This window comes from Canis lupus, chromosome 7 (genome assembly GCF_048164855.1).
Source record: "Canis lupus baileyi chromosome 7, mCanLup2.hap1, whole genome shotgun sequence".
Classification (NCBI taxonomy): domain Eukaryota; kingdom Metazoa; phylum Chordata; class Mammalia; order Carnivora; family Canidae; genus Canis; species Canis lupus.
In genome coordinates, this window is record NC_132844.1 from 8,635,876 (window position 1) to 8,662,875 (window position 27,000).

Below are 27,000 nucleotides of genomic sequence, written 5' to 3' on the forward strand. Positions count from 1 at the left end.
CTTACATTCCTCTCAGAACTTTCATTGAGCCCACAGACGTAAATGATGAACTGTCATCTGTCGTTTCCTCTGTTTCACCTGCTTCCGTGATAAAACTACACATTTCTGTTTCTAGTTCCATACATTTTCCTTCAAAGAAAGGCTTTTCATAAATAACTACCTATAATAAAGATGAGATATGCCAGTAATTGTAAGAAGTTAAAGATCTCAACAGCTAAACATTAAATCAGTCATTTAATACCACTACATCCTAGAACACAAAACTTTCTGATATTTTTTTAATTAACTAAATAGCAGTATTTTATCACTTTAAAGCTCAGAATTTTTCTCCTGATGTGGTGCAGCCCAAAGACAGGTTCAAATGATAGATTATAAATAATTGGTCTAAAAAAATTGGTTTTTGTTCAATGTCGAAAACCCATATTTAGGATTTTGCTTAGGACAAACTAAGGAATCAGAGACTCCCCTATTGCCTTAAAAATGGAATCCAGGGACTACTGGGTGGCTCAGCAGTTGAGTGTCTGCCTTCAGCCCAGGGTGTGATCCTAGAGTCCTGGGATCGAGTCCCACATAGGACTCCCGGGATGCAGCGTGCTTCTCCCTCTGCCTGTGTCTCTGCCTCTCTCTCTGTGTCTCTCATGAATAAATAAATAAAATTAAAAAAAAAAAAAATGAAATCCAGAGGCTCCTGACTAGATTCGTTGGTAGAGCACGCAACTCAACTCTTGACCTCAGGGTCATGAGTTAAAGGCCCATGTTGGGTGTGGAGCCTACTTAAAAAAAAAAAAGACAAAATATAAATGTCATAAATGTGCAAAGTAGAAATAGCAGAGAGGGAGATCTTGTGTTGAGAACTAAGTTTTTTCTGGCTTACTGGCAAGCAGCAGCAGGCCCCGCAATTAGTAAATACAACCACAAATTATAAACTTAATACACCAATGAACCTTTTAGGCCATGGCTACACATACTGTGAGTGATTATTAGTGCCATTAGTAAGTATCATCTTCCAGTCTGAGCGATGGTATGTGTCAGCTGGGATAACTTCCTCTAGCTGCAGATATGTTTTATGGAGGTTGCTACGTAAAATCACGTAAATATGATCTTCATGGGGATGGCATGGGAATAAAATTTAAAGTATATACATGTTTACCTTTGGATCTGTAGGGAATTCGACTTTACGTCCACCCTGAAAAGAAAAATAATACAGTAAGAAAAACGGTTCTCCATTGACAGGTTCCCATTTTATATCACTCATGGCGGTGAACCTCCCAGCGTGAGTGCATCTGGTTTAATTTCTGTTGCAACAGCTCTGAAGTCACCAACGGTGCAGAGGAAGAATGAGGAAGACCGTGTACAGCGGAGGTGGTCTATAAGCTGAATCTGCATGGTAGGTCTGTTTTTTAACCCAATAAGCTGCATTGTGTAGTTTGTTTTTAACTCAGAAGATGTCTTACAAAAATGCATCTCTCTCATTCCTCTTAAGACGAAGATTCTGAGAGGCAGCGACCCTCCCCTTGTGCACTTACTTCCTCTCCACTGGGCTCATTCTCCAGCCAGGGCTTGTGCCCCGTTTGCCTGTCTGCACCACTCTCTCAGTCCAACTCCCAGCCACCCTCGCTCAGGTCTGTTTGCTGTCTGGCCCCTGCAGGTACTTGATTTTGCAACCCACGGCTTACAAAACTGTTGAGTTCACACAAGTTCACAACACAATATGGTCTGGAGGACTCTTGAAGTAATCAGAGGAACTGTTAGATAGAATTGAAAGTAGCCCAAAGGAGGGGTCTGTGGGAGGAGTGGCTACACTCTTATATTAGGGTTTTTTTTAAATGCACCCCCCACCAAATAAAAAGAAACTCACTAAAAATAAGTCACAGAAAAAGGTATTATTACACAGAAATAACAAACAGGGCAAGAGTTAGAATCAGCAGTGGGAAAGTCAGGAGGTTATTTTCTACCCATATAGAACAGCTTTTAGAAAAGTGTAGCCAGAGATGCTCAAATGCACCAAAAAGAACTGTAATTATAAAGGAATGTTGCTGATTTTATCAACAAAGCAGAGCTTAACCAACCAAGTGCAGTAGCCCCTCCTCCATTATCTGCATTTTCACTTTGCAGTTTGTTACCCAGGTCGAGGACAGCCTGGAAGCAGACCATCCTCCTCCTGACATGACTCAGAAGGTCAGGAGTAGCCCAACGTTCCTAGGGTTGCCTCAGCCCCTCACTTCACTTCAGCTGTCAGGCGGGCACTTTCTCATCTCACCTCATCACAAGAAGGGCGATCACAGTACAGGAAGATATTTTGAGAGACCCCACATTCACTAAGTTTTACAGTGTATTGTTATACTTGTTCTCTTTTATTATTATTAGTTACTATTCATCTCTAATTTAATTTTGGCCTAATTTGTAAATTATAATAAATTTGTAACTTAATTTATCAATTAAACTTTATCATATACCTATAGGAAGAAGACCTAGTATATACAGGGTTTCGTGCCATCTGTGATTTCAGGAGCCCACTGAGGGTCTTGGAAGGTGTCCGCTGTGGTTTGGGGGTGAGGAGGAGACCACTAAGCACCCTTTTCCAAGGCATCCTTTTCCAATGCCATAAACGTCACAGTTTTGTAAGTTATTTCAAACAGCCTTCAAAAGCTGGGACAATTCTTTCATATATTCCCAAAACTAAACTTTGTTCTTTGAAAGTGAATTTTAGAAACAAATCATTTATAATGAAAAAGTCATTTATAGCGCAAATGATTTTTGCATGTGGACCCACAAACACGGAGGTAACTAAACCACAGGCTTTGGCAGGAGGGGTAAAATTAAGATAAAAATCACCTCCATGACTTTCTAATTTGATTCAAACTGACTCCAGAAGACAACTGCAAAGTGCAATTTCAAAAACATGTTTGGGACAAGAGCCTCACTCGTGCCCGGGGTAGTCAGTGAGCACCTACTACCATGTGGCACGCACCATGCTCAACGCGGAGGACGAGACAGGTGCAGCCTGGATCCTCCCAAGGCTTCGGGTTTAGAAGAAGAGGTAGAAAGAATAAGACAAAAGACAGGGATAGGGTCGGGCGAGCACAGGCTCCTTTCTAAGGCAGACACTGGGGAGGACGATGTTTGGACATCCAGCCCCAAAGCCCCCAAAGCTGCCGTCCACCCCCGCCTCTGGTCGCCACGACTGGGCCGGTGCCCAGCCTGCCCTGCCCTTCCCCAGCTGCACCCAGGTTCACGCAGAACCCTCCCCACATCTCCATCTAACACGGTCCTGCTTGCTTTCTAAGACCCAACTTGATTGAGCATGAAGCTCTCCTAATCATGGCCCTTCCGGGTCACATCACCTTCAAGGTGGATGTCATCTATCCTTCCAGAGTTTTCCATAAAGGTTTAGTTCTTCACTGTCTTCACTTCCTAAACCACCCCTGCGCTGGAGCTTTGTGCACCTGCCCACGGCTCTGCAAGGCCAGGACTGCCTCGAACGCAGAGAACCCGGGCTTAGCCACAGGTTTTCATCTAGAGCGTCCAGCAAGTTATCCTTCCTATTACTTCCGTCTAGCGGAAGGTTCTGGCTACTACAGAGCTGTGTTCTTTAAAAAAAGAGTCGGTTTTATTGCTTCGAAGTCACAGCCTGTGAATTCTCAGGGTCAACCTGACCAAGAATCAGACCCCCCAGAACATGGTGTTAGATTTCATTTTTACCATTTTCAGAGGCCGCATGGACCCAATATACGCCTCTTCTGTATCCCAGAAGGATAAGTCGGGGTATTCACCAGGTTCCAGGACAAAAGGCACACCCTGAAATCCAGGTTCTTCATAAATGAGCCACCTAAATAAGAACCAAGAGAGAAAAGAGAGGACTCATCATTTGTTTCCAGGGCCTGCAGGACCCCACTGAGGGGAAAGGAAAAGAACGGGATGATGTGTCGGGACCGTGTTCGCCTACGCTCGGACACCAGAGCAACGTTAGATTCACGGAGGAAGAGGCCATTATCTGCTCCTCCTCCTCTTGACCTTTTACCTGTTTCCTTATGGTTTTGTCCAGTTACTTCAATGTTTGTTATTAGCTGCTTCAAAGCGTAAATGTCTCTATCACTCCCAGTAAGAGAAGTAGCTATTCTGTGGCCCCATACGGACGTAGAGAGGCCCTGGCTAGGAAACTCGAGCCTTGTTTTAAGAGGCGACATGTCATTTGTAACCACAGAACCGGATGTTTCACCTATTCATTTGTCACAGGGCCCAAAACTACTAACCGGTAGCATCTACCCAGAGCGTAAACGGAATGTCACCTGGAATCTGATCCAATGCACACAACGGTGCTATGAGGAAGGGACACTACTGTCCCCGTTTTACGGATGAGGCTAAGTTGCCCAGGGCCACACAGCTGCAAGTACCAGGTGCTGGGCTGAGCCCCGCTGCCCCCGAGCCAGGCTCCTAACTGGTTTTTGGTAGCAGTTTTTCTCATGCCAGAAAGTGCACATAATTTATGCTTTTTACAACGACTTAGGATCATCACCAGGAGTGTGACAATGCACAGTGGTGTCCTGGGGGCTCTGCAGGGCGGGAGGGCTGCTTGTTCCCAGGCCCAAAAGCTTTCCGAGTTCTTGCATCTGATTTTTACGGCTTTTCAATACCACACCCTTTTATCAGGCTTGTCAGCTGTCACTTCTGCTGCGGTCAGAGAACCAGCAGCCCCCACCTTCCTTTAATGTGCTAGAAAGCAGGAAACCAGAGAATCATGCCAGTTAGAACTGCCTCTTTAGCAGTCTTGTAATTTCTTAGTTCCGGGGAGAATTCTGGGGAAGGCGAGGTGGTGGAGATGGGACTTTTCCGGTACGGGAGGTAGTAACGCGCCCCCTTCGTTCACAAGGATGGTGATCACTCCTCCTCTCCCATTCCTTGGTAGCTTCGCTATCGTACTAGCCGGAGAATTCCACTTTCCCCAGAACACGGCGCCAAGAAGATAGTGGCCGTAAATCACATTTGTTACCAGCAAAATGAGCTCGATTCTCCCTCTTTGCCTTCTTCTGGTTCCCAGTTTTGGCCCAATGCACATTCTGGGTGATGGGTTTTTGTTAAAGACGTCCTTGGATAAATCAGTTGCTTCTCTAAACTCACTAATTATACAGGGATTTACGCTCGAAATCCTACTGAAGACCCCTCAACACACACACACACACACACACACACACACACACACACGTTGACAGACAGAGTGGTGTATGTGTGGGTGATCAAAACTAATTCATCCACATGGTTAGAAGTCAGGGTAATAGTTGTACCGGGGGTGGGGGGTAAGAGGATGGCAGGAGGAAGCTTCTGAGATACTGTAATGCTCTCTTTCTTGATCTAGATGATGTTTACACTTTGAAAGTTCACTCAGGGTATATGCTTACGATTTGTCCTGCACCGTTTTTTGTACAAATATTATTACATAGACTTCAATAAAAAATTAAGGTGGGGGGAAAGACTTATCTTTTTAAAAAAAGCACTGCAATGCCCTAAACCACAAGAAAACAGAGCTAAGAGTGGGGTCCTTTAAACTTCCCTACATCTGAGGCATGACAGGTAGGGATGCGTTACACAGTTTTGAGAGCTCAAAGCTCTCCCAGGAACACCACGCATGGACTCCACACCCTAACTAAATAGTGGCATTTCATCAGAAATGGTGCTATTAGGCTACCAAGGGCCTTGGAGTCTGAGTCCTCACAAGTAAATGGGTGGAACTTTCTGTAAACTCAGCAGCCTAAGCAAGTGCTTATGAGAACTAGAGGTGTCGCTGAGCACAGGACCCCTTCAGGAGGTCTTCCCTTCTACGGTCTGAGTTGAGGGCATTTATTCATCTGCTACTGAACACTTCACTTTTCTTGCAGCATGTGATTTAGTCACGTAACATTTCTGGAAGGAAGGTAAATTGGGGTAAAGGGGGATCTGTCTGAAAAGTGAACACAAACTGACACAGCGGAAAAGACAGCGTCCTGGGTGAGCATGAAAGGCTTGTGGGGAAGCTCAAACCCACACTTATCAATGTTGGGTGGACTTTGGAATCTGAAAACTCATACACAGCATGATTCATTCTTCCTAAGTTCTATTCCAACAAACTACATTATTCATGAGGCCAGCAGGAAAGGGGGAAACTATCTTCAGGCAGTTTTATTTCAGTCTCTAAAGGTGCTCATATTTTCCCATGTACTTAGGTAATGAGCTTTTACCTACATGATTATTAAACTATAAAGTGTATAAAGTATAACTATAAAGTATGAGCTTTTTTAAAAAAATAGTGTTAAAAATGTTATTATTTCAATAATAGCCATTTGTATGTTTACAATGGTTATCCATATATTGATTAAAAATATTTTATGAAAAAAATATTTTGTGATTATTCTTTTAGAAATACCTTCTAGCCACACAAGAAAAATTGGTCTTGTTCACTTGTTCTTAAAGAAACAAAAAACACCTACAGTATTTCCAGCTGGATCCTCAGTCTTACTCTCCAGAAATGGCTACGTATGAATGCTGGCTCTCTACAGAAACCAACTGGATGTTCAAAAGATTGAATATGTATATGCCAACTTTGAGGTTATTCTAAAGAGGGGGAGCTATGAATCTCAAAGGGGAAAATGTCCCTTTAGGGTGGAGAGTTGTAAGAGGCACCAATTTAACCAAGCAACCAAACTCAGTTATGGTTAATGGGAAGCTGGTTAGCACATGCCACCTTTTATGCAACATGAATATGTAGCATTACTTTTAAGAAGGGTCTTTCCCACATCTGCATCTCATCATGCCTCTAGACCTAACCCATACAATACAGAAAATCCAGGCAATACGGGAACAAGTTAAATGATACCAGGAAACACTCAGAGACAAAACCAGATTGTGGCATATTCCCTATGACAGCCGACCTAAAATATTGCAGGGACAGAACTATAAAAGAAGGGTATGAGAATAACACAGAACTCCAGAGAGAGGCTACACGTGTGGAGGAGTCAGGGGGATGGGCTCAGGCTGGGCCACGCAGGGTGCTGTGGCAGTGCTGGTAATGGTGAGGTCCTAAGTCAGGTGGTGGCCCCACGGGGATGGGTCTTACTACCAGGCTTCATAACTCACACATGTATATCATCTTCTGTGTATATCAAATACTTCACAGTAAAATTGATCAAAGGATATTTGGCTATTAAAACTATCCCCTGACTTCAGAACACCGGCATTCGAGTACCTGTTCTGCTAACAACTAATCCTAACCCCGAGAATATGACTAAAGCCAGTCTTCCTTAAACACATGTTCTTTATGCTCCCTTTAAAGTTCTAAAATTCTTTGTTTTTATTAGAAATATACCCCCCCCCCCCCCACATACCACCACCACCAAAAGGTATACCCTCATCTCCAGGAGGATGGGTATAGTATTAGCCAGGTCTTAAAACAGAAGTTTAAAAAAAAATTACATTCGATAGAAAAGAATTTCTGAAAGAAAATTTTAGAAATTACTCCTGTTTCCAAGTTAAGAATTTGACAAGCCATACCCTTATTTTGTGTACGTGTAGAAGAGTTTAACCCACAGTAAATGGGCCCTGGAACAAATCTCCTAATGGAATCTAAGGAAGTCCCTCACAAGCAAAGACTTCTCTCTACTGGTTCAGGGCACCAGTGCACCATTAGAAGCAAAGTGAGCACAGGTGTTTACTATCACTTGAATTCTCCCAACCCAGCAAGACTCCCCCGGCAGATCTATAAAAGTACTAGTGACCATTCCCAAAGCCGACCAACCAAGTTCAAGGACCCCAACTTTGAACTGACATCCAAAGCAGTTTTCTATTACCCTAATGGCAACAGAAATGACAACCAGGAAAAAAAAGATGTCCACTGCCATGCAAGCCATCATAAACTGGACACCACCGCAGGTTTGTGACGACCCATGGTGAGACGAGTTAAAGTAACTTTAAAGGTAAGAAATATTACTTCAGTGTAACTCATTAAGCTTCAACAGAACCCAAGCCTGAGTCATGAAACCTTCCAGGCACCAAGATGAACATATAGCAGACGACGATTTCATTCTTTTCCAAGGAGAGTGGTAATTCTCAACTTAATATGAATACTTTGAGAAATGAGATATACACATCTCTTTGATGTGAAAAAAATAATTAAAGGCAGCAAGAGATGAAGCTCTTTTCTTTGTTTAGACTCCTCCTTTTCTTCCCAACTGCCAAAAATAAACATGCCCAGGGCTCAGACAGCTCCTGTACTGCCTTTGAGATCTGTGCAGAGCAGGCTTTAAATACCTTATCCAGGCCGATGACTCCTGGATTTCTATCTCCAGCTTCCCTCCTGAACTCCGGTCGCCTTCGTGTCCTCTCGCTTGAATGTACAGTTGGCGTGTCCAACTTCACCTCTCTAAAATCGAACTCCTGTTTTCTCCATCCCAATAAATGCTGAGGGCCCAAACCCTAGATAGAGCTCAGCCCCTCACACCTCACATACAGTCTGTCAGCAAATGTTGACAGTTCTACCAGGAAAATGTATCCAGAATCTGACCGCTTCTCACCCGCACCTTCTAAGCCCTTAAAACCTCTTGCCTATACAATTGCACTTACCTCTCAACTGGTTTGTTTCCACCCTTGCCTCTTTATAATCTGTTTTCTCCATAGTAGCCAGAGTGAGCTCTCTAAAGCACAAGTTAGATCAAAATCCTCCCATGATCACCCATGTAACGTGGAGTAATCTAACATCGCTCCCAAGGCCTAACATGAGGCCTCTCTCCCATTCCGGTCCTCCCAACTCACTGCTCCAGCCACCTTGACCTCCTGACAGTTCCCCAAACCCGCCCAGCAGGGCTTTGCAATCGCTTCCTGCCAGTGACTCGCCCCCTGACCCTCCCCACCCAGGCCTCCCCAAGGCTGATTCCCTCACTTCCTCTGGGCCTCCACTTAAAATGTCAACAGACACCTCCCTGACCATCCTATCCAAAATGGCGCTACCACTGCTCCTCTCTCCAACTCACGTTTCCTGTAGTATTTGCCATCTGACACATTACACAGGCGTTATCTTATGCATATCCCATCGACAAAAATTTTTGAGCCTTCCCTGAATATATGTTTATAAATGATATACATTATGACTGAATATATTATGAATTTAATAGAAAACACACACACACAGAGAAATCTTTTTTTTTCCACACACGGAAATCTTAAAAGGAGGAGATTTTCAAAAAAAAAAAAAAAAAAAAGAAGAAGCTTCAGTGTGTTTTCCTTGTATCTCAGTGGGTATCTTTCACGCGATCTGGGCTGGGAGCTCCCCTTCAGAGACTACCTTACCCAGGACCGCCACCCGCACTCTCTGTTCTAATTTCCCCTATCTGAGATATTCCCACTTCCTTCAAAATACTCTTGCAGTTTCCTGTGATTTATGAAACCAACATCTGAGGGGCTCTAGACAGCATTGTGTGAAAATGTTCAAGGAAGGAAAGTACCATGTGTGCTGGCCTCCAGCCCTTCTGTTATATCAGGAACACATGCTCTGAATTACCTCCTTTGAATTACCATGAAGGTAAGTAAAAGCTGTAACTCAGCTCCGAATGAATCAGGTTCCTCTGAGATAAGGAAATCCCAACAGTAAACATGCAGGTTTTTTTCCTCCCTGGCACTTCCCCCAAGAAATCGTTATTGTTTATAAGAGAACTGAATCATGGTCACACAGATGCAAAACAGTCAGAATTTTATGGCCCTTAATGAAACAACAACAACCTCTTTTAGTCAAGAACTACTTAGTAGGACCACAGATCAGAGTATCTTAAGTCTTTCCAGTAGTACACTCACCAAAAGGCTTCATTAATATTGTATTTAAAACGAAATACTTACGTGCCCCAATGTACTTTAATGGAACAAGTCTTCTGCATTATACCAAACCCTTGCATCTCTTCAGTGTCATCAAAGTAAGAATTTAGGAGTCCTAACCCTTCTGGTTCTGTAAATAAGTCAATCTGACTAACTCTGTAATCCTGAAGAAAGAAAAAAAAAGTATACATATACAATAAAAATGATGCCATGTACTTTACAATAAGCTCATTATCTTTTTTTTTTAAGATTTTATTTACTTATTTATTCATGAGAGACACAGAGAGAGAGAGAGGGCAGAGAGAGAAGCAGGCTCCATGCAGGGGGTCCGATGGAGGACTCGATCCCGGGACTCCAGGATCACGGCCTGAGCCGAAGGCAGGCACTCAACCACTGAGCCAACCAGGTGTCCCCTCTTTTTTTTTTTTTTTTTTCAAATAACTAAAATAAGTTTTTTTTTAAAATAAATTTGAAATATACACATGCATTTCACAGAGCACCTGCCATTCATCCCTTCCCTGTTTTCACCCATGACTCAATATTATGTGGCCTTGCAGGGCAGCCATGTTGCTTTAGCCATATAGCTCAGTGTTACTTTCAAGCAAAAAATCCCCAGAAATGCATTTATTTAGAGTTCTGGAACATATTTATTTCCCTCATCCTCACTGAAAAAACTGTTGGCCTTCCTTGGTGACTGGAGTTTTAGCTGGTTTACTTGGACATGACCATCCAAGTCCAGAGGCTCTATAGTCCATAGAGGGGCCACATTGGGGGCCTTCCTCAATTGCTATTTTGTGTCCATAAACCCCCTGTGGTTACTCTCCTTGACTATGACCAAACCTCTATGACATTGGTTTGGTCTAAGTTGTTAAAGCAATGGTAGAAATTTATGACAATTTACAAATCTCTGTACTATGGTCAGTGTACCACGCCCTGAACATCCTGCCCACCAAGCACTCTTCAAAAGGCCTCTCCTGGCTCAGTGCCTAAGTGCTAATAGAACATATATTGAACTTTAATCTTGCTGAGCTAAGTGAACTGAGATACAGAAGAAATGACACACGGGTTGGTTTATGTGAGGCTCGCAAACATTACCAAAAGGAATAAATTTAATGAACTAAAAAGGTGACCTTCCTAAATATGCTGTGATGTGTGTTCATGGTTCAAGCAACCATAAACATAATCTGTAAAAAAAAAATCATAATGTATCAAAAAACATTAAAAATGTCCCTATCCTTTAACATGACACCGTTCAGAAAAATTCACCCCAAATAAATCAGGAATTTATAAACAATGAAATGCACCCCAAAAATGCACATACAGCATTATTTGAAATAGCAAAGCATCTGGAGGCAATATTAAGTTCCATGGAAAGAAGGTAAAATAAATGATTTCTTGGAAACCCCAAACCGTGTAGTTACATCAAAGCATTAATGGCATTAAGGTGGTGGTTATTGGACAAAACAGGAGGCCTCTCTTTACCAATATGCTTCACTTTCCTTACCCTACTCCTCCTGAGTGCATCTAAATCCCCACCCACCAGAATCTGACACAGTTGCACGTCACTGAGAGATGTTGATCAAAGGATCTTCAGGGGAAAAGGGTAGGGAGAGAGAAAAAGGATTGAGAACTACAGTTTTTTGTTTTGTTTCTCCCTTGAGTAGTAGAGCCCAACGTGGGGCTTGAACTCGCAACCCTGAGATTATCATGATTATCATGATTACAACTACAGAAAAAAAGCAGACTGGGCTATGGCCAAGATGGAGCAGAGGTTTCAAAAAATTAAGAAAGGATATCTCATGATGGTGGATTGGGATATGTTTAAACACTGCTTTATTACCAATATTATTTGAGCAATAAATAAAAAGTGCAGGTAAATTATCCCACTGACTATGATATTTTTAAACAAGGTTCCTCACATCTTCCTTAAGGTTTATCACATTATCTACTTAAAACTATTGAAAGATAAATCATTTGGAATCCCAATGATCACTGAAGTCACTCAGAAATGTTGACTTAAGAATCAAGTGGCATTTTCCTCTGCCAAAAACTGTTACTCACTCTTACTCATTCTCATTTTACAACATCTTAATCTCCCTATTATACCCAAACGCCCATCTCTGTTACACAAATAGGGTTTTAATCTTCGAGTTGGAAGATACCATTAACTACATTTTTAAAAGTAAAGAATCATCAAATCCCAACAGCCAGAAAGAAAGATTGACACAATTTCCTCATCAACAAATAAGGGACCAAGAAATTTTAGCCAATCTCTAAGGTGGCCACAAGTATCCACTCTTCTGAAACCCACACGAAACCCCAGAGTTGACTTGCAACTGAATTATTTGGGGATTATTTATTTTTTCCAACATGGAGCTCCTATAAGCCACTCAAGATAATCAGAACACACACAGCAACCAAAAAAAAAGTAAGTAGAAGAAAAATCTGTTCACATAGAATTCATCTAAATCAAGTTATTAAGTAAAATACATTTGGAGATGGGGAAGCGGGACAAGAGTGAGAAATTAACCTACAAGATTTGTTATGAAAAAAAATGACCCATCAATTAGAATGTTCCTTTTTGAATTCAAGTGTATGAACACTTAAGTGATAGAAAATATATCTATAGAGCGCCAATCGGTATTTTTCCCCACTTATTTCATAAAATGAACTTTTCTCTCAAAGAAAGAATCACCCCTGGCATTCAATAAATATTTGGTAAACAAATCAATCATCCTGGGTTTTCCCATAACCTACCTGGACCACATGTCTGATTGAACCAATCACCACAGGCTTAGTGGACTCTGCTTCCTCGTTTCCTTCCAAAATATCTTCTATACCCCAGAGACCAGAGAGTTCCAATTCTCCTTCTTCTAAGGGGATGGAGTGCCCTTCAAAATTTGGTTTCTCATATAAAATCCAACTAAGAGTAAAACACAGTGAAACTATTAGCTGGTGTTGGTGAGAAAGGTTTTGATGATTCATATATTCTAGCTAATAGCCTTTCCCTGCCCCTGTCCTCTCTCCCTCTCCTTCTCCTCTCTCTCTCTCTCTCTATTGTGACCAATTATTATATATATACTGTGGCCAATTCTCTAGTAATTAAGTGTATAAATTCTAAGACTTAATTTACTGGGCATAATTAAGCCTCTGAAAATCCAAAAACTGTATCAGGATCTTAAAGAACTTTTGGCTATCCATTCGAACATCGTAGAGCCACTAATGTTCTATAGAACTCAGTTGGTGAACAGTTGTAAATACTAATACATCAGATGAATGGACTTTTTCTAGAATTCTTTTTTCTCCTTGTACATGTAGAAAACACTTCTGGGGGGGGCATTTTACCTATATTTTAGAGCCATATCAATGGACATATTGATATAAAGTACTATATGCATGTTAATGGAGAGTATTTTTAAAATATCCTTCCCCCCCAAAATAAATAAAATAAAAATAAAAATATCCTTCCCAACAAAAGACATCGAAACAGTAAAAAAAAATCTGTCAATACATGACAATGCTGTTCTTAGATGCTTACGCTATTTTTTAAGATTTTATTTATGTATTCATGAGAGACACACAGAGAGAGAGAGGCAGAGACACAAGTAGGCTCCATGCAGGGAGCCTGACATGGGACTCGATCCCGGGTCTCCAGGATCAGGCCCTGGTCTGAAGGGAGCGCTAAACTGGGGAGCCACCCGGGCTGCCCAGATGCTTATGGTTTTAAGAGAAAAGCTAACAAAAGTTGGGAAAAAAAAGCACTATTATATGAGAAAATTTATATTTATAAATTTATATAAAATTTGTTTTTAGTGTTATTTTTGGTCTCCAAATTTAAGAGCCAAAGCTAATTATATTTTTGTAATGAATGTGTTGAAGATACAGAAAAATGTTAAAATATCTAAAACCTAACAGGAAAGATGCTGCATATTTAACCAAATGAAAAAAAAAAAAACCTTACTAATTTTCTAAACCACAAATGTTTAAAGCCCAACCTTCTCTATTTCAAAGAAGGTATCAAAGATAAGTCTTTATGCCAGATAAGTGATTTATTAAAAATGTCTTTTTTTTTTTTAATGTCTTTTCTTAATTCAACTTCCTGTGTATTTCCTAGAAGCTGTCAACCTGGTAAATAATTTTTTCACCAGGTTCTTTATCAAAACCATCAGTTGCTAAAAAGTTGGGAAATAAATTTTAGGCTAGTCACAATTTGTCTTTTCTTAAAAACCATTTAAAATTCTGCAAACATGACTCGTGCAATTCTTTCCAACCTCACTGAAAATTCATAAACCAGAAGTGTTAGTATGGACTCTGCTGTTCAGTAGGGCCAGCCAGTGTGATGTGGGGATATATGGGAAAAAGACAGTTGTACTGCTGCACTTGCCCGACTTTTGTAGCATAAACAAACAGGCATCACTTCTATAAAGCAGAAGCATGGTTAAAAATTGTAATTTCTTAGAGATGAATTTCTGGTAATACTCACTAAGAGTAGGATTTTCTGCCCTTTCCATTACTAAAGGCATAATTTTAAATAATTTCTGAAGACCAAAAAGGTAATTAAAAATGTAAACCACAAACCCTCTAAGTCAGGAATCCAAAGCACCATTCTTACCATCCTCTGACGACTTTGATGATTACCACCGGAGAGAGGCTCCAAGAGCTGCAATCCTCAATGTCACTGAAAATTTCAATGCACTCCTCAGAGACATCCGGGTCCCTGTAGATCACTACCTACAAGAAAACAAAAGTGGAAGCACATGGTTGAACGTTATCAGATCAAAATAAAAGCTGGCCTAGAAACAGAACATCATCTTACCTTTCCGGGTCGGGGATTGATTTTATTTGTAAGACTTCCTCTAAGCGTCTGTAATCAGATGAACAAAAACACAACAAATTAAACTCTGTGTAATACTCTCCGGAGTTTCTCTGCTCACGATCCTTTAAGATCATATTTATTTGCCTCACAATGTATATCGATTTTGAAACAATCTGCCTTGATCTGTGCCAAAGCTATGTTAAAGCTCTCTTTGAGTCTACAGTACTAAATCAAGAGTGGTCTGGGTCCTCTAACTAAATGTGGCATTTTAATTTCTCCTCATTTGTTTGTCTGTTTTTACAGAGAGGAGGAGAGAGGGATACGGGGCTCCATCTCACCACCCTGAGATCGTGACCTGAGCCAAAATCAAGAGTCCGACACTTAACCAACTGAGCCACCCAGCCACCCCTCTATTTCTCCTCGTTTAAATGCCTGGAATATATCCACTAATCTAGAAAACTTCAGGGCCCAAGGGTTGGAACTATTTTTTACATCAGTTCACAGAGTAAGAATCCAGCAAAGAAATTTTAAGTCAAATGATCTCTGTATAACGTCAAGTAAAGAGAAACTATAAAGTATTAATCATGGATCTAGAAGGAGCTGCATCAATTTCATGTGTTCATAGACCCACCTCGTCTGAAACTATAAATATTATCTTTTCATTGTAACATCTGACCATCACGTAATAAGTATTAGTCTCAGTAAAGGGGTGTTTATGGAATATATCACAACAGACATTGCACATTGTATACTTGATTCTCCCTTCTTGGTGGACAAAATACATTTTTGTATGGCTCCCAACCTAATCATTTTCAAGAACATCTGACGAGACCAGTAGAACCAGAAATGCGTAAGATAATAAAAACAGTAATCACACATGAAAAAAATATTATAAAACATGGACTACTTCCAATGCTGACCAGGATGCTTATTCTAAGGACTGCCTTTGATCTAATCACTCTCGCACCAAACCATAGCACAGTATGTCCAAGACCACAGAAAGGCCTCACTACAAACATTACTAAAAATCAAAATGGCATCTACTTATTTATATATGCACTTATTTAGAAGTGGATAAGCTGAAGGCCTGAAATTTAAAACAAAATTCAGGTAAGATGATAAAGACAGAATAGCTATAGAATAAACAAAGCCCAAGACCTAAGAAAACAGCAACAACAACAAAAATTTAAACATAAAAAGACCTAGAGAAAGTAGAAAACACTTTGTTTCTCCTTTTTACTCCATTTGGCTCAATTTTTCAAGGGATTCCATAGGGAAACTGTGTATTTTGTTGTCAGACTCATCAGATTGCTGTCAAGTAAGAGAAGTGATCTAAGAATGATTTAAAAAGAGAAAATAAGGCTGTACTGAAATGGCAAGTAGCCCAGTGGAAACTGGGCTTGAGAGGAATACTTAAAAATCTTATGATTTCTGAGTGCTATGGGCTGATTCAGTGTTGTTTGTTTACAGCAGTGGTTCTCAAAGTGTGGTCCTAGGTCCCCTGGACGATCCCCAAGAACCTTCCAGGAAGTCAACGAGGTCAAAACTGTTCTCATGATAAGAAGAGGGTATTTTCCTTTTTCAGTCTCTCCCTCACAAGCGTGCAACAGACTTTTCCAGACAGTCCAGGACATCTGATGACATCATTGCTCTGATGGTTAATGGAAGGCGTGCTCCTGTGTTCTCACGCTTTAAGTTTTTCTTAGTGTTAATTTCTGATATAATAAATTTGTTCAATAGGCATAACCCATGTAAACCAAAGCCCTCTGGGGTCCTCAGTAGTTTTTAATTAACAAAGGTGTCTTGAGACCAAAAGTTTGAAAAGTTTTGAAAAGAGGGATCTGAGCTTCTGCTGGACACCCACCCGTGCATTTTGAAAGAGCTTCCAAAATTATATCCTATGCTAGGCTTGAGCAAGAGCCCACGCAACAAACGGAAACACACTGCAGTGTCTGTGTAAATGAGGAAGAGGGCACGGTATTTTCTGACGGACTACGCTGTGCCGCATGATGGTCTACACTTGCCTGACAGCCCAGTCCACAGCGTGGGCAATAGGAATACATTGGTCCGTCCACTTCTTTTTTCGGGGCTAGCGGAACTGCCCTCTAGAACTTACTTTCTGCCTGCCTCAGTTTCCTCCCTCCACTTGAGTATGAAGCTCCGTAACAGAAAACCACAAAATTCACACCAAAAACTCCCTAAAAAGAAACAACCTCTGGAAGCCAGATAAAAGAAGACAGAGAAATCATAACCGTCCTTCAAAACCCTATTTCGCTGCCCTCGCTATGATATTCAAGGAAAGATCCGAGGTGGACCAAAACTCTCTATGCCCCCCAGCAGCTTGTAGGAAAAAGTGTTTCCCTGATGAAACTTTCAAATAAAGAGAAATTACTTCCCGAGTTCCATGGGATAATCACCTCGTTACTTAGGGAAAGAAAGAGTGGATCTTACACATCGTAAGAGAAGGGTTAGGAACAAGATTTCTTGGTGGGGCTTTTCTGAATAAATGAAGCAGCTTTACAAATCTTCAAAATGCTAAGTAGAGCGTTGAGCATTCTTACCCAGAACTAGGTAAGAAAAAAATAAAAAAATAACCTTGTCTGTAGAGACGAGGTAGCTTACCTACACCTTTCAGATTACAACACCTTAAGATACTTAGAGCATATTTTCCCCACTAGAGTAGCAATGCCTTGGGGACAGAAATCCTAGTACCTCTCTTCTTGGCCCCCAGTTCTTTGTACACAGAGTGGGACTGCAGTGGGACAGAGGGCCAGAAACCATCGCACGCACGGCCACTTAAAACACCACGAACTGCTCACCGTCCCTCTCCCCTCTTGTTTTACAAACCCACCCAACAGATGGTAACGCGTGGCTACTCACGGTTGCATCTGATAATGACATTGCAGAAAAAGACACGTTTGGGTCGAACCGGCTGGATTTGAAGAGACCCATGAAGTCCGCGTCGCTGTGTCCGGGGTTGGGCAGGCTCGACTTCAGGACGCTCTCGGCGCGATCGCTGCCGGTCTTCGGTTTAGGAAACTCGGACAGTTTGGCTTCGGGCAGGTGTCCGTTGCTCCGCGACCCCGGATCTTCTTTGGTCTCCTCCCTGGGCAGGTATTTCTCCATGTAGCCTGGACTTTTCAGACCCGGGAGGGATGCATTTGTCGCGTCGAAGCCGAAGACCTTGAGGCTGCCGGGTGGGAGGCTGGGCCGCTCCTGGTCTGCCCGGCAGGGCGGGGCGCCCTCTGCCCCGGGCCTCGGAGGCCGAGCAAGAGAACCGCTGCTCCGGGCAGCGCCGAAGCACGTGCTCATGGTGCTCACCGACGTCACCGACGGAGAAAAGACTCTGTCTTGTGCTGAAGGCAACATGCTGGAGAAGAGCGCGCTTTTCTCCAGCCTCGATCTCTTCACGCCGCCGCTTGGGACATCTCTGTTCTCTTTGTCCTCGGTCTCGGGGCCGGTGGGAGGCTCAGCCTTCCCGTCCGGGTCCAGGACCGACAACCCGAAGGGGACGCTCTGCTCCGTAGACGTGCGTTTGCTCCTCAGGTTGGATTTTGTGTAAAGATTCTGCATCAAGTGCAGGGCCGGTGACATTTCTGGGGGGCTGTCCTTTTTCTTCCCCAAGCCACAGGTGAACACGTTGGGATCTAACACCTTTTCCAGGTGGTCCTCGTGGATGGGCGGCATGACAAAGGGAGGGGCGGGGCAGCTGGGCACCCTGGCCTTCTTCTTCTTCTGGGGCACACAGGCTGTGCTGTCCATGTTTTTGATGATTTCAGTGAACTTCTCCATGTCGGAAGAAGAATCCAGCAGGTTGTCGTCGCCCCCCGCGGGGCCGCTCCCGAGGCTGGCAGGGCTGTCCGGGCTGCTCGCCGCAGTCGCGTGGGGCCCTGGAGCGCCGCCCGGGGGGCTGCCCGCGCTGGGGTCGCCCTGCAGGGTCGCGGGTCGCAGGTGCTCCCCGGATTCTGGAAGCGTGACTTGGGGGCCAGGTTCGGCTGCGGGTTCCTCGCTGCGATGGCCGGGTTTGGGCGCCGTGCCCTCGCGGCCCGGGCCTTCCTCTTTCGGGGGAGCACAGCTTGCGACAGAAACCACTTCGAGTGGATCGTTCTGACAACTTGGCAGCTGGGCTCCTCTGACTTCGGGGCCCTCGGAGATGACCTGGGCGCCTGCATCGTGGGTGCTCTCCACGGGGAGCATGAAAGACCGGACGTGGACAAGGACCGTGGATGGGCACTCGGGCCCCACGGCCTCCGGGCCGTGCTCTGCCGATGGAGGAGGCCTCGCTGCTGCCCCTCCTCCTCCTTCAAGCTTGGAGGGCTGCACCGCCCCATCGTTCTTATGCGGCGGGGGCAGAACACAGCCGTTATGGTTTTCTGACGCTTTTAGATCAGTTCGTGGGAGACTGCTTATGGGAGCTCGAACACACGCGCCTTTGGGTGCAGGCTGGGAGGGAGAAGGCCCGTTAGATGACTCAGCTGGGGGCTGTGAGTCAGATAACGTATCCTGTGGCTTTGGTGCGGCCGCTGGGGGGGGCTCTTTGGTATCAAGAGTGGCGGGAATGTCCTGTGCTGGATCAGTCATGTTTTCAAGCGCAAGTCTTTTGCTCCCCGCGGCCTTTGAGTCATCCTCTCCCGAGGCCTCGTGGTCCTCGACAGGATTCAGAGCTGCGGCCACTGCTTCGGGAGGGCAGCCGGCGTCTGTGTGCACTTCTGCTCTAGCACTTGGGTGAAGTGGAGGGCCAGGAGCTTGGCCCTGGGGAGGCTGGCCCCCCGATCCCCCCGCACTGGGGCTGCCGGCTGCTGGGGGGATCTCCTCCTCAGTAACTTTGGATTCTGTCGAGGTTTCCTTTGCCAGCATACCATTCTGGTGACTGTTTGGCAGTACTTTCTTTTCAGATTGCTCCATCTCTTTGGCTTTCTTGGCTAAATTCAGCTTCGCCCTCCCAACAAACGTTTTATTACAGGAGGCAGGAGGGTTCCTTGTACTTCGAACATCAGCGTGTCTTGGGCTACTGCTGTTGGCCCTTTTGTTTTCAAATAAGGAGATTTTGTTGGCAGTGTTTCCTTTATGAACCGGCTGGCTAAATGGATTATGCTCGTTTCCCGAACTGTCAGGATTCTTAGGAGTTTTAAGATTTAGTTCCACATGTTTGGGCTTGGCCGGGCTGCAAAAATAAAGCAGTAAGATAAAGTTATTGACCTAGTTTTGAAAAGCCAACATACCAATTTACTACGAAACATTTATTATTATGAAAAGCCAACATCTCTCTGGTAAGTAACATTTGTTTTTTTATGAGACTATTTTAAAACAATCCTAAGTACACTCAACTATTTTTAATGGAGGTTTTGCTTCTGTAGGATGGATGAGAAAATTATATAGCTAAGAAAGTCAAGAGGTGGGAGGTTAGCAAGTTTATCGAGTACCTAATATGTGAGCACGGTGCTTGACACTAAATTCAGAAGACAGCTTAGGGCTTGAAGAACATGAGGTTGAATTTATATATTTGATGTACTCCTTTATTTTGAATATGTAAATGATCTCCCCAAATAGCAGCTGTGTATTTTTATTTTATCATAATTTTTAAGCATTATTTCAAAAGGCTAGATTATAAAAATATTTATCTGTTATTTACCTCTTTGAATATTTTATTCCCTTCATCTTCCTTCATATAACTTTACTCTGATTATACAAGTGTGTCCACTACAGATCATATGGAAAATATAAAAATGAAGAATCACTCATACTCCTACCACTCAAATAATCTCCCTGTTAACATTTTAGTGTACTCTTTTTGTATGCATGGTAAAATACTTTTAACAAAATTGGAATTGTTCCATTCCATAGTGTTTCAGATTTTATATTTAAAAAAAGATAAATTAATCTTATCTTTCACATTTTTAACATTTTCATGTTACTAAAAATTTGAAGTTTTTCATAATGTCTGCATAAAAGTTTAATCATATGGATGTACCATAATTTACTTATCAGTTACTCAACTGTTGGTGTTGTTGCCTTCTGGTGGGGGCAAAAGGCATCTCCCCTCGCTCTATAAAGAAGCTATAATATTTCTTGGTTATTACCGCCTACTGGAAATCATAAATCTTTGTTTTCTTTCTGTTTGACATTAGCCAGCTCTGGTCCTGGCTCCTACACTAATGTGTGAGCTTGGTCAAGTTAACTCACTGGACTCACTACCTTTCCTATCTAGAAAAAACAAACAAATCGATAGTTTAGAACAGAGATGATCCTCTCCCCACCACACCTTTCCCAAGTGATGGCCGAAGGAATTCTTGGGAGTTCTCTCCAACAGTGACCGAGGGTCCAAGAGCGACCGAGGGCTGGGGCCAGCCACCCTCCTCTCGACCAAAGTCACTTCTACTTGTCTATTGTATATATCACTTTTAAGCTTTCCTAGAAGAATGGGCTCTGAAGCTAAACACAACACAATGTCTAAACCATACATCTAGTGGTTTCTAAAATGAGGAGATAATAACCACTAAGAATCACTGATTGACACACACTTGAGAAACAGTGTACTTGCCTAATGTACTAGTTTAAACATTCTCTTTTACAACGAGGAAGTTGAAGCCTAGGAAAGGCAGGTAATTTGCCAGAAGTCATACACCTAGTGAGGGACAGGGCCATGATTTGAAACCAGGGGTTGTGGTTTTGGAGGCTATGCTCCTGACCACTCTACTCTTCTGCTTCCCCAGACCTCAGTGACTAAATCTGGTCCTTTCCAGCTTGATATATTCAAGAGGTCAATGAATTATCGTGAGAGCTGTAAGATTAAGCGATCAAACGTTGGAGGCTACTTTGATCATGAAAAGTGGAGAAGCACAGAAATCTCACTGCTGCCTCCACATGGATTCATTGGCTTTCAAGAAAGAGGGGCTTTTTTGAAGGAACAGGCAATATGACTTTGGGTGAGACACCTTATCCTTCTGGATAAAATGAGAACACTGAAAAGACTTGAGAAGTCTTTCCAAAATATAGCATTAGGAACTTAGATTTTTATTTTTAGGAATTTGATTTAAATACTAAATTTCATATACTCTCATGAATTTCTCTTAGGCACTGCTCTCTCCAATAGCTCCACAAAATAGCTAGGCTCCCTCATGGTGGGCCCATATCTTAAATTTAAAAGGAAAATTAACATACACACACTACCTTGAAGACTGAATTCTAAAACCAGTGGAGTCGAAATGGAGAGCTTACAAATGCCATCAGTTAATGAAAGATGTTCACATGCCAGTAAATACACATTTTAAAAAATTCTCAGGGGATCCCTGGGCGGCTCAGGGGTTTAGCGTCTGCCTTCGACCCAGGGTGTGATCCCAGGGTCCCGGGATCGAGTCCCGCATCAGGCTCCCTGCATGGAACCTGCTTCTCCCTCTGCCTGTGTCTCTGCCTCCCTTTCTCTCTGTGTCTCTCATGAATAAATCAAATCTTAAAAAAAAAAAAAAAAAAAATCTCACTAATCAGCTCAAGGAACAGTCAAACATCAAAGTATATCTTATGATGTCAATGGAAAACACTACAGGTTAGCCAACAAGCTACCTTAAGGACAGGAAACACATCTGCACATTAAAGATTTACGCCGAGATCAAAATATGTTTTACAACCAAACTTTCTGTGCTATTAAGTTCTGCTACCAAGAGTCACTACAATTAACCTAGCTCATACCGATTAAAAGGAAGGCTTCTCTAATTCATGCTTTGTGTAATGCCTTTATTATAATGGGAGAAGGGAAAATCATCTGATGTCTTAAAAGCTGTGGCTAGGAGAGGAAAATTCTCCTTATTCTAAACATACCATTGCTAATCTCAACATTCAACACCTGGAACAGAACTGAAGACATAATTTTTCTAACAGCATCGAGAAACTTGCTGCTGCACAGTCCTTCTTCAGGGAATACAAAATAATTTACACTAAAACTTCAGATGCAAATTGCTTTTTAAAAATAATCGGTAACGTTCCTTCTTAAAATACCATCAGAGGAAAAAAACCGGAAAGGAAATCCATCAAACAGAAAAAGACTAGAAGGAATTAGTTTTCCCATTTCCACAGACTGCCAATTCACCAAGCGTGAGGCCTGGTGGAAAGCACAATCAAGCCAAATGCCTTGCCGAGGAGAAATTTTAGGTAGAAAGTGATGGGCACAGAGAAGAAGACGTGGTTTAGTTCACAGAAAACAGGACGTGCAGAGTTTCGTTGCAGGATCGCTCCCCAGGTCTGTTTACCCTACTCCTTGCAACATTTCTGGTTTTTCCACTGGCGTTCTCCGATTGGAAGGCAGGTAAGGCAGGTAAGGGCGTCCTTAAACAGCTCCGCAGTAACATTTCTCTAAGCTCACACTTAGGAGGTCTGAGTGTGCAGTCACACTGGCCTTCTACAAATAATGGGCATCACCCACTCCGATTACTCCTCTGACACAGCCGTTACAGAATAAATAGCTGACTTTATCAAAGGTCTCCAGATTGGCAGCTGGTGAGGTAGCTCACATTACTCATTAAGCAGGTTCTCCCTCACGTGTTTACCAAACAGACCTCCTACTCTAGAGCCTTACTTCTCCAAGAATTCAGAGAGAATGAAACCGTTTGGTTTAAAGATCAAAATGCTGTGAAAATCCTGGCTCTTTCAATAAGGAATAAATGTAGGAACAACTTGGGCAGTTTATATTTTTATTTTTATTTTATTTTTTCGACTTGGGCAGTTTAGATGCTCATGTTTCACAGACGCTCCCTGGGAGGTGGGGCAGTGAGCCTGTGGGAAGGGGAGAGGGTCTGGGGCTTTACAGGGGCCCCTCCTTACCCCAGCCACCTTCCCAAACCACGTTGAGCACCCCAGCCCAAGCTCACCTCCAAAAAGCCAACTGACTTCTCCTACTTTGCACTTCCCCAGCCTTTACAGCTCACAACCCAGCGAGCAGTTCCCTGGGCCATCACCTCCTGTAGCATCTGTCTGCATCTGGCAAGCCAGAATGGGCCAGAAACTCCTCAAGGACAAAACACTGAGTCACACTGCGAGTTTCCCCTCAGAGCTCCTGGCCCAATACCATCCATGCACAGAAGTCACTCAATAAATATTTGGAAAAAAAAAAATCAATGAATTTAACAGTAGGTAGTCAGCCTGTTGAGCTTGATTCTTCCAACGCATGGTATCCTTTCATTTAACAACACCCCTCCCCCCCCAGGACACTGCTTTTTCTTCATTTGAATAACTAAGAATTACTTTTCAACCTGGGAGCAAAAATATCACTAACTTCCCTAACATTCTAAGGAGAGAAATGGGGGTGGGGGGGGATGTTTAAGCCACACTGAGTTCCAGAAAAAGTTCTGTGAGTTCTCTTAGACTCACAGGTGTCAAAGCTCCAGGGTCACACTGAACGTAAGCCGGTTTGCTCCCGGTTTCCAAATTTGCAGCACAGAATGCCCTACCCAGGAATGCGGGGGTGCATTTTGAATAAAAGAACTAGCCCAGGAGGCACCTGGGTGGCCCAGGGGGTGGGCATGGGCCTTTGGCTCAGGTTGTGATCACCGGATCCCAGGATTGAGTCTGGCCTCGGGCTCGCTCCCTGCGGGGAGCCTGCTTCTCCCTCTGCCCCTGTCTCTCTGCCTCTCTCTCTGGGTCTCTCATGAATAAATAAAATCTTAAAAAAAAAAAAAAAAAAAAAAAGGATTAGCTCACATCAGGCTAAGGGGTCTTCTTTCAATCGAGTAAACATTGAGTCTCGGGAGATTTTTACATCCACCAAACTGAATATTCTATCAGAACAGGAATGAGCAACCCGACTGGGCTTCCCAAAGTGTCCTCTTCTTAAACCTGTGCTAACCAGCGCTTCACTGTCTTAGTTACGGTGTGGAGGGGGAAAATTCGTGCACAGACCCATCTGCCCCGAATGCAGAGACCCCCGCGCCCCCCAGACCCCCGTCCCCCGCACATCGGCCAGAGCTCCACCAGCAGACCCCTGCACAGCTGTGGACAGCCCCAGCCCCCCCAGCCCTCCCAGCACCCCCCCGCACCTGCGGACAGCCCCAGCCCCCCCGCACCTGAGGACGGCCCCCGCCCCCCCGCCCCCACTTACAGGGTCACCTTCGTGGTCACCGTGGACCTGCCGGCGCCGAGATGGTTCCTGGGCTTCCCTCCGTCGGCGTCGGGAGCAGCGGCCGGCCGGCCCGGCTCTCTGCCTCGGCCGTCGGGGTGGCCCGGGGCCAGGCCCCTCTTGTGCTCGGGCCTGATCTCGGGCAGCAGCGTCGCGCTCTTGACCGTGAGCTCGCGGGGCCCGCCCCGGGCCGCCCCGTCCGCGCGGTCCTCGGGGGGCTCCCCGGCGGGCGCGGCCTCGGGGCCTCGGCTCCGGCCCCTCCTCTTGGCCGGGGACGCGGCGGGCGGCGGCGGGGGGGGCGCCGGGCCGCGCTCCGCCTCCCCGCGGGGCTGCCCCCTGGCCCCGGGGCCGGCCTTGGCCTCCGCGCCCGCCGCCGCGGCAACGCCCGGGTCGGGGCCCGCCGGGGAGTCCCCGCTCCCCGCCGCGTCGGGCGCCCGCTCGCAGCCGCTCCCCGGGCCGTCCCCGCCCGCGCTGTCGGGCGGCGCCGCGTCGGGCCCCGGGGACTCGGCGGACCTCTGCGACCTCCGCCGCCTGCCGGCCCGGCGGCCGCACGACCTCCTCTCCATGTCGTCGGGGTCGCCGCAGTCCTCCGGCCCGGGGGCCGCGCCCTCGCCCGCGCCCTCGCCCTCGCCCTCGCCCGCGCCCTCGCCCGCGCCCGGGGAGACGACCAGGGTCAGCGCCGTGGGCCGCGCGCGCTCTCCGGGGCCGCGCCGGGGCCCCGCTCCGCCGTCCGCCGCCGCCCCCGCCGCCGCCCCGGGGCCCCCGCCCGCCTCCGCACACCCGGGGGGCGCCCCCGCCGCAGCCCCGGCGCCCGGGGCGGCCTCCTGCTCGCCGCCAGCGCCGCGGGGGGCGCCCTCCCCGGGACCGCCCGCCCGCGCCTCCGCGCGCCCCTGCCCGGAGGGACTCTCGAGCGGGGAGGGCAGCTGCTTGGCGGCCCCTGGGACGGACCCTCCCTCTGCCTCCCGAGGCTCTAACTGGGGCGCATCACGCCCCGGGCCCCGCGGCCCCGCCGCCCCGCGTCCGCTGGCGCACGGGGCCCGCCCGGCGTCGGGGGGCGCAGCGCGCACGCGGCTGTCCGAGGGCCCCCCGGGCTCCCGCGCCGGGGGCCTCTCCTGCGGGGGAGCCTCCTCGCCCGGGTCCCTTTGCTTCGGCTGGCTGCCCTGAGGTTGGCTCTTGTCACTCTCTCTTTCCGGGGGTTTGGAAGAGGTCCCATCCTTGGGAGACGCGGCTTTGGCGTGGGAGCCGGAGGGGCTCTCCACCCCGCTTCTGCCGGACCTCCTCCGGCCGGCCGCGAACAGGGTGCCGAGCTTCCCCAACACCGGCTTGCGTCTGTTTTCCTCGGGTGGTTGCGCCCTGGACTGGAAAACAAAAGGGGTTGGGGGTGGGGGGGAGAGAAACGATGAGAATCTGCGTTTCCCACCCCCCACCCCCCCTTTAGGAGTAAGCACGTGGCAGAAGGACAAGCCAAAATGGTAGCGACCAGCCCACCTGGAAAATTAGAGACCTGTGGTTTTTGCATGTGCTACATGCACTCCAACAAAATAAACTCGGATTGTCACATTTTTTCTTAAGCCCCGTCTATGCTTGGCGCTACTTGGGATAACATTTCCTGCAACTAGAATCCTTGTGTTTTATTATTTTAAAGATTTTTATTTATTTATTCATGAGAGACACACACAGAGAGAGAGAGAGAGAGAGAGAGAGGCAGAGACACAGGCAGAGGGAGAAGCAGCCTCCATGCAGGGACCCTGACGTGGGACTCGATCCTGGGTCCCCAGGATCAGGCCTTGGGCTGAAGGCAGTGCTAAACTGCTGAGCCACCCGGGCTGCCCGAATCCTTGTGTTTTAAAGGGAAAATCAGAAGGTCCAAATACTCAGGCCTACAAACTCAACAGTTCCCAGGTCGCCCCAGCTTTTGCTTTTTGCCTCCTTCAATAAAGATGCAATTTCAAAACAGCCACGCGTGACTACACGGCAGCAGTAAACACACGAGAGTATCTTAAAGATTTTATTTTAGAGACAGAGAGAGAGAGAAGGCATGGGGGTGAGGGGGGCGGTGGGGGCGGCAGAGACACAGAGGGGCAAGCGGGCTCCCCGCTGAGCACGGAGCCCCCACACTGGGCCCATCTCCGGCCCCCAGATCCTGAGCCCAAGTCAGCCGCTCAGCCCGACTGAGCCACCCAGGTGCCCCCAAAGTATCTGAAAGGGGAGTTTAAAAAAAAAAGAAAAAAAGAAAAAGAAAGGGGAG

General features: G+C 45.5%; 2 protein-coding genes across 2 annotated transcripts in view; both read right to left on the bottom strand.

Annotated features, from left to right (window-relative positions):
- CRYBG1 (crystallin beta-gamma domain containing 1) overlaps window positions 1-25,333 on the bottom strand; it is a 47,791-nt gene extending 22,458 nt beyond the window's left edge. The window contains exons 1-9 of the mRNA XM_072831903.1: window positions 24,735-25,333; window positions 17,528-19,811; window positions 14,648-14,695; window positions 14,444-14,562; window positions 12,589-12,754; window positions 9,856-9,995; window positions 3,703-3,829; window positions 1,151-1,186; window positions 6-160 (exon numbers count right to left, since the gene is read on the bottom strand). Coding sequence (XP_072688004.1) covers window positions 6-160; window positions 1,151-1,186; window positions 3,703-3,829; window positions 9,856-9,995; window positions 12,589-12,754; window positions 14,444-14,562; window positions 14,648-14,695; window positions 17,528-19,811; window positions 24,735-25,318 — 3,659 coding nt within the window. The 5' untranslated portion in view covers window positions 25,319-25,333. The remainder of the gene's footprint in view (window positions 1-5; window positions 161-1,150; window positions 1,187-3,702; window positions 3,830-9,855; window positions 9,996-12,588; window positions 12,755-14,443; window positions 14,563-14,647; window positions 14,696-17,527; window positions 19,812-24,734) is intronic.
- Window positions 25,334-25,546: 213 nt separating this feature from the next.
- LOC140636369 (beta/gamma crystallin domain-containing protein 1-like) overlaps window positions 25,547-27,000 on the bottom strand; it is a gene marked incomplete at its 3' end in the record, with an annotated part of 152,781 nt that continues 151,327 nt past the window's right edge. Inside the window, exon 3 of the mRNA XM_072831611.1 lies at window positions 25,547-26,110. Within this exon, the coding sequence (XP_072687712.1) occupies window positions 25,547-26,110 (564 nt within the window). The remainder of the gene's footprint in view (window positions 26,111-27,000) is intronic.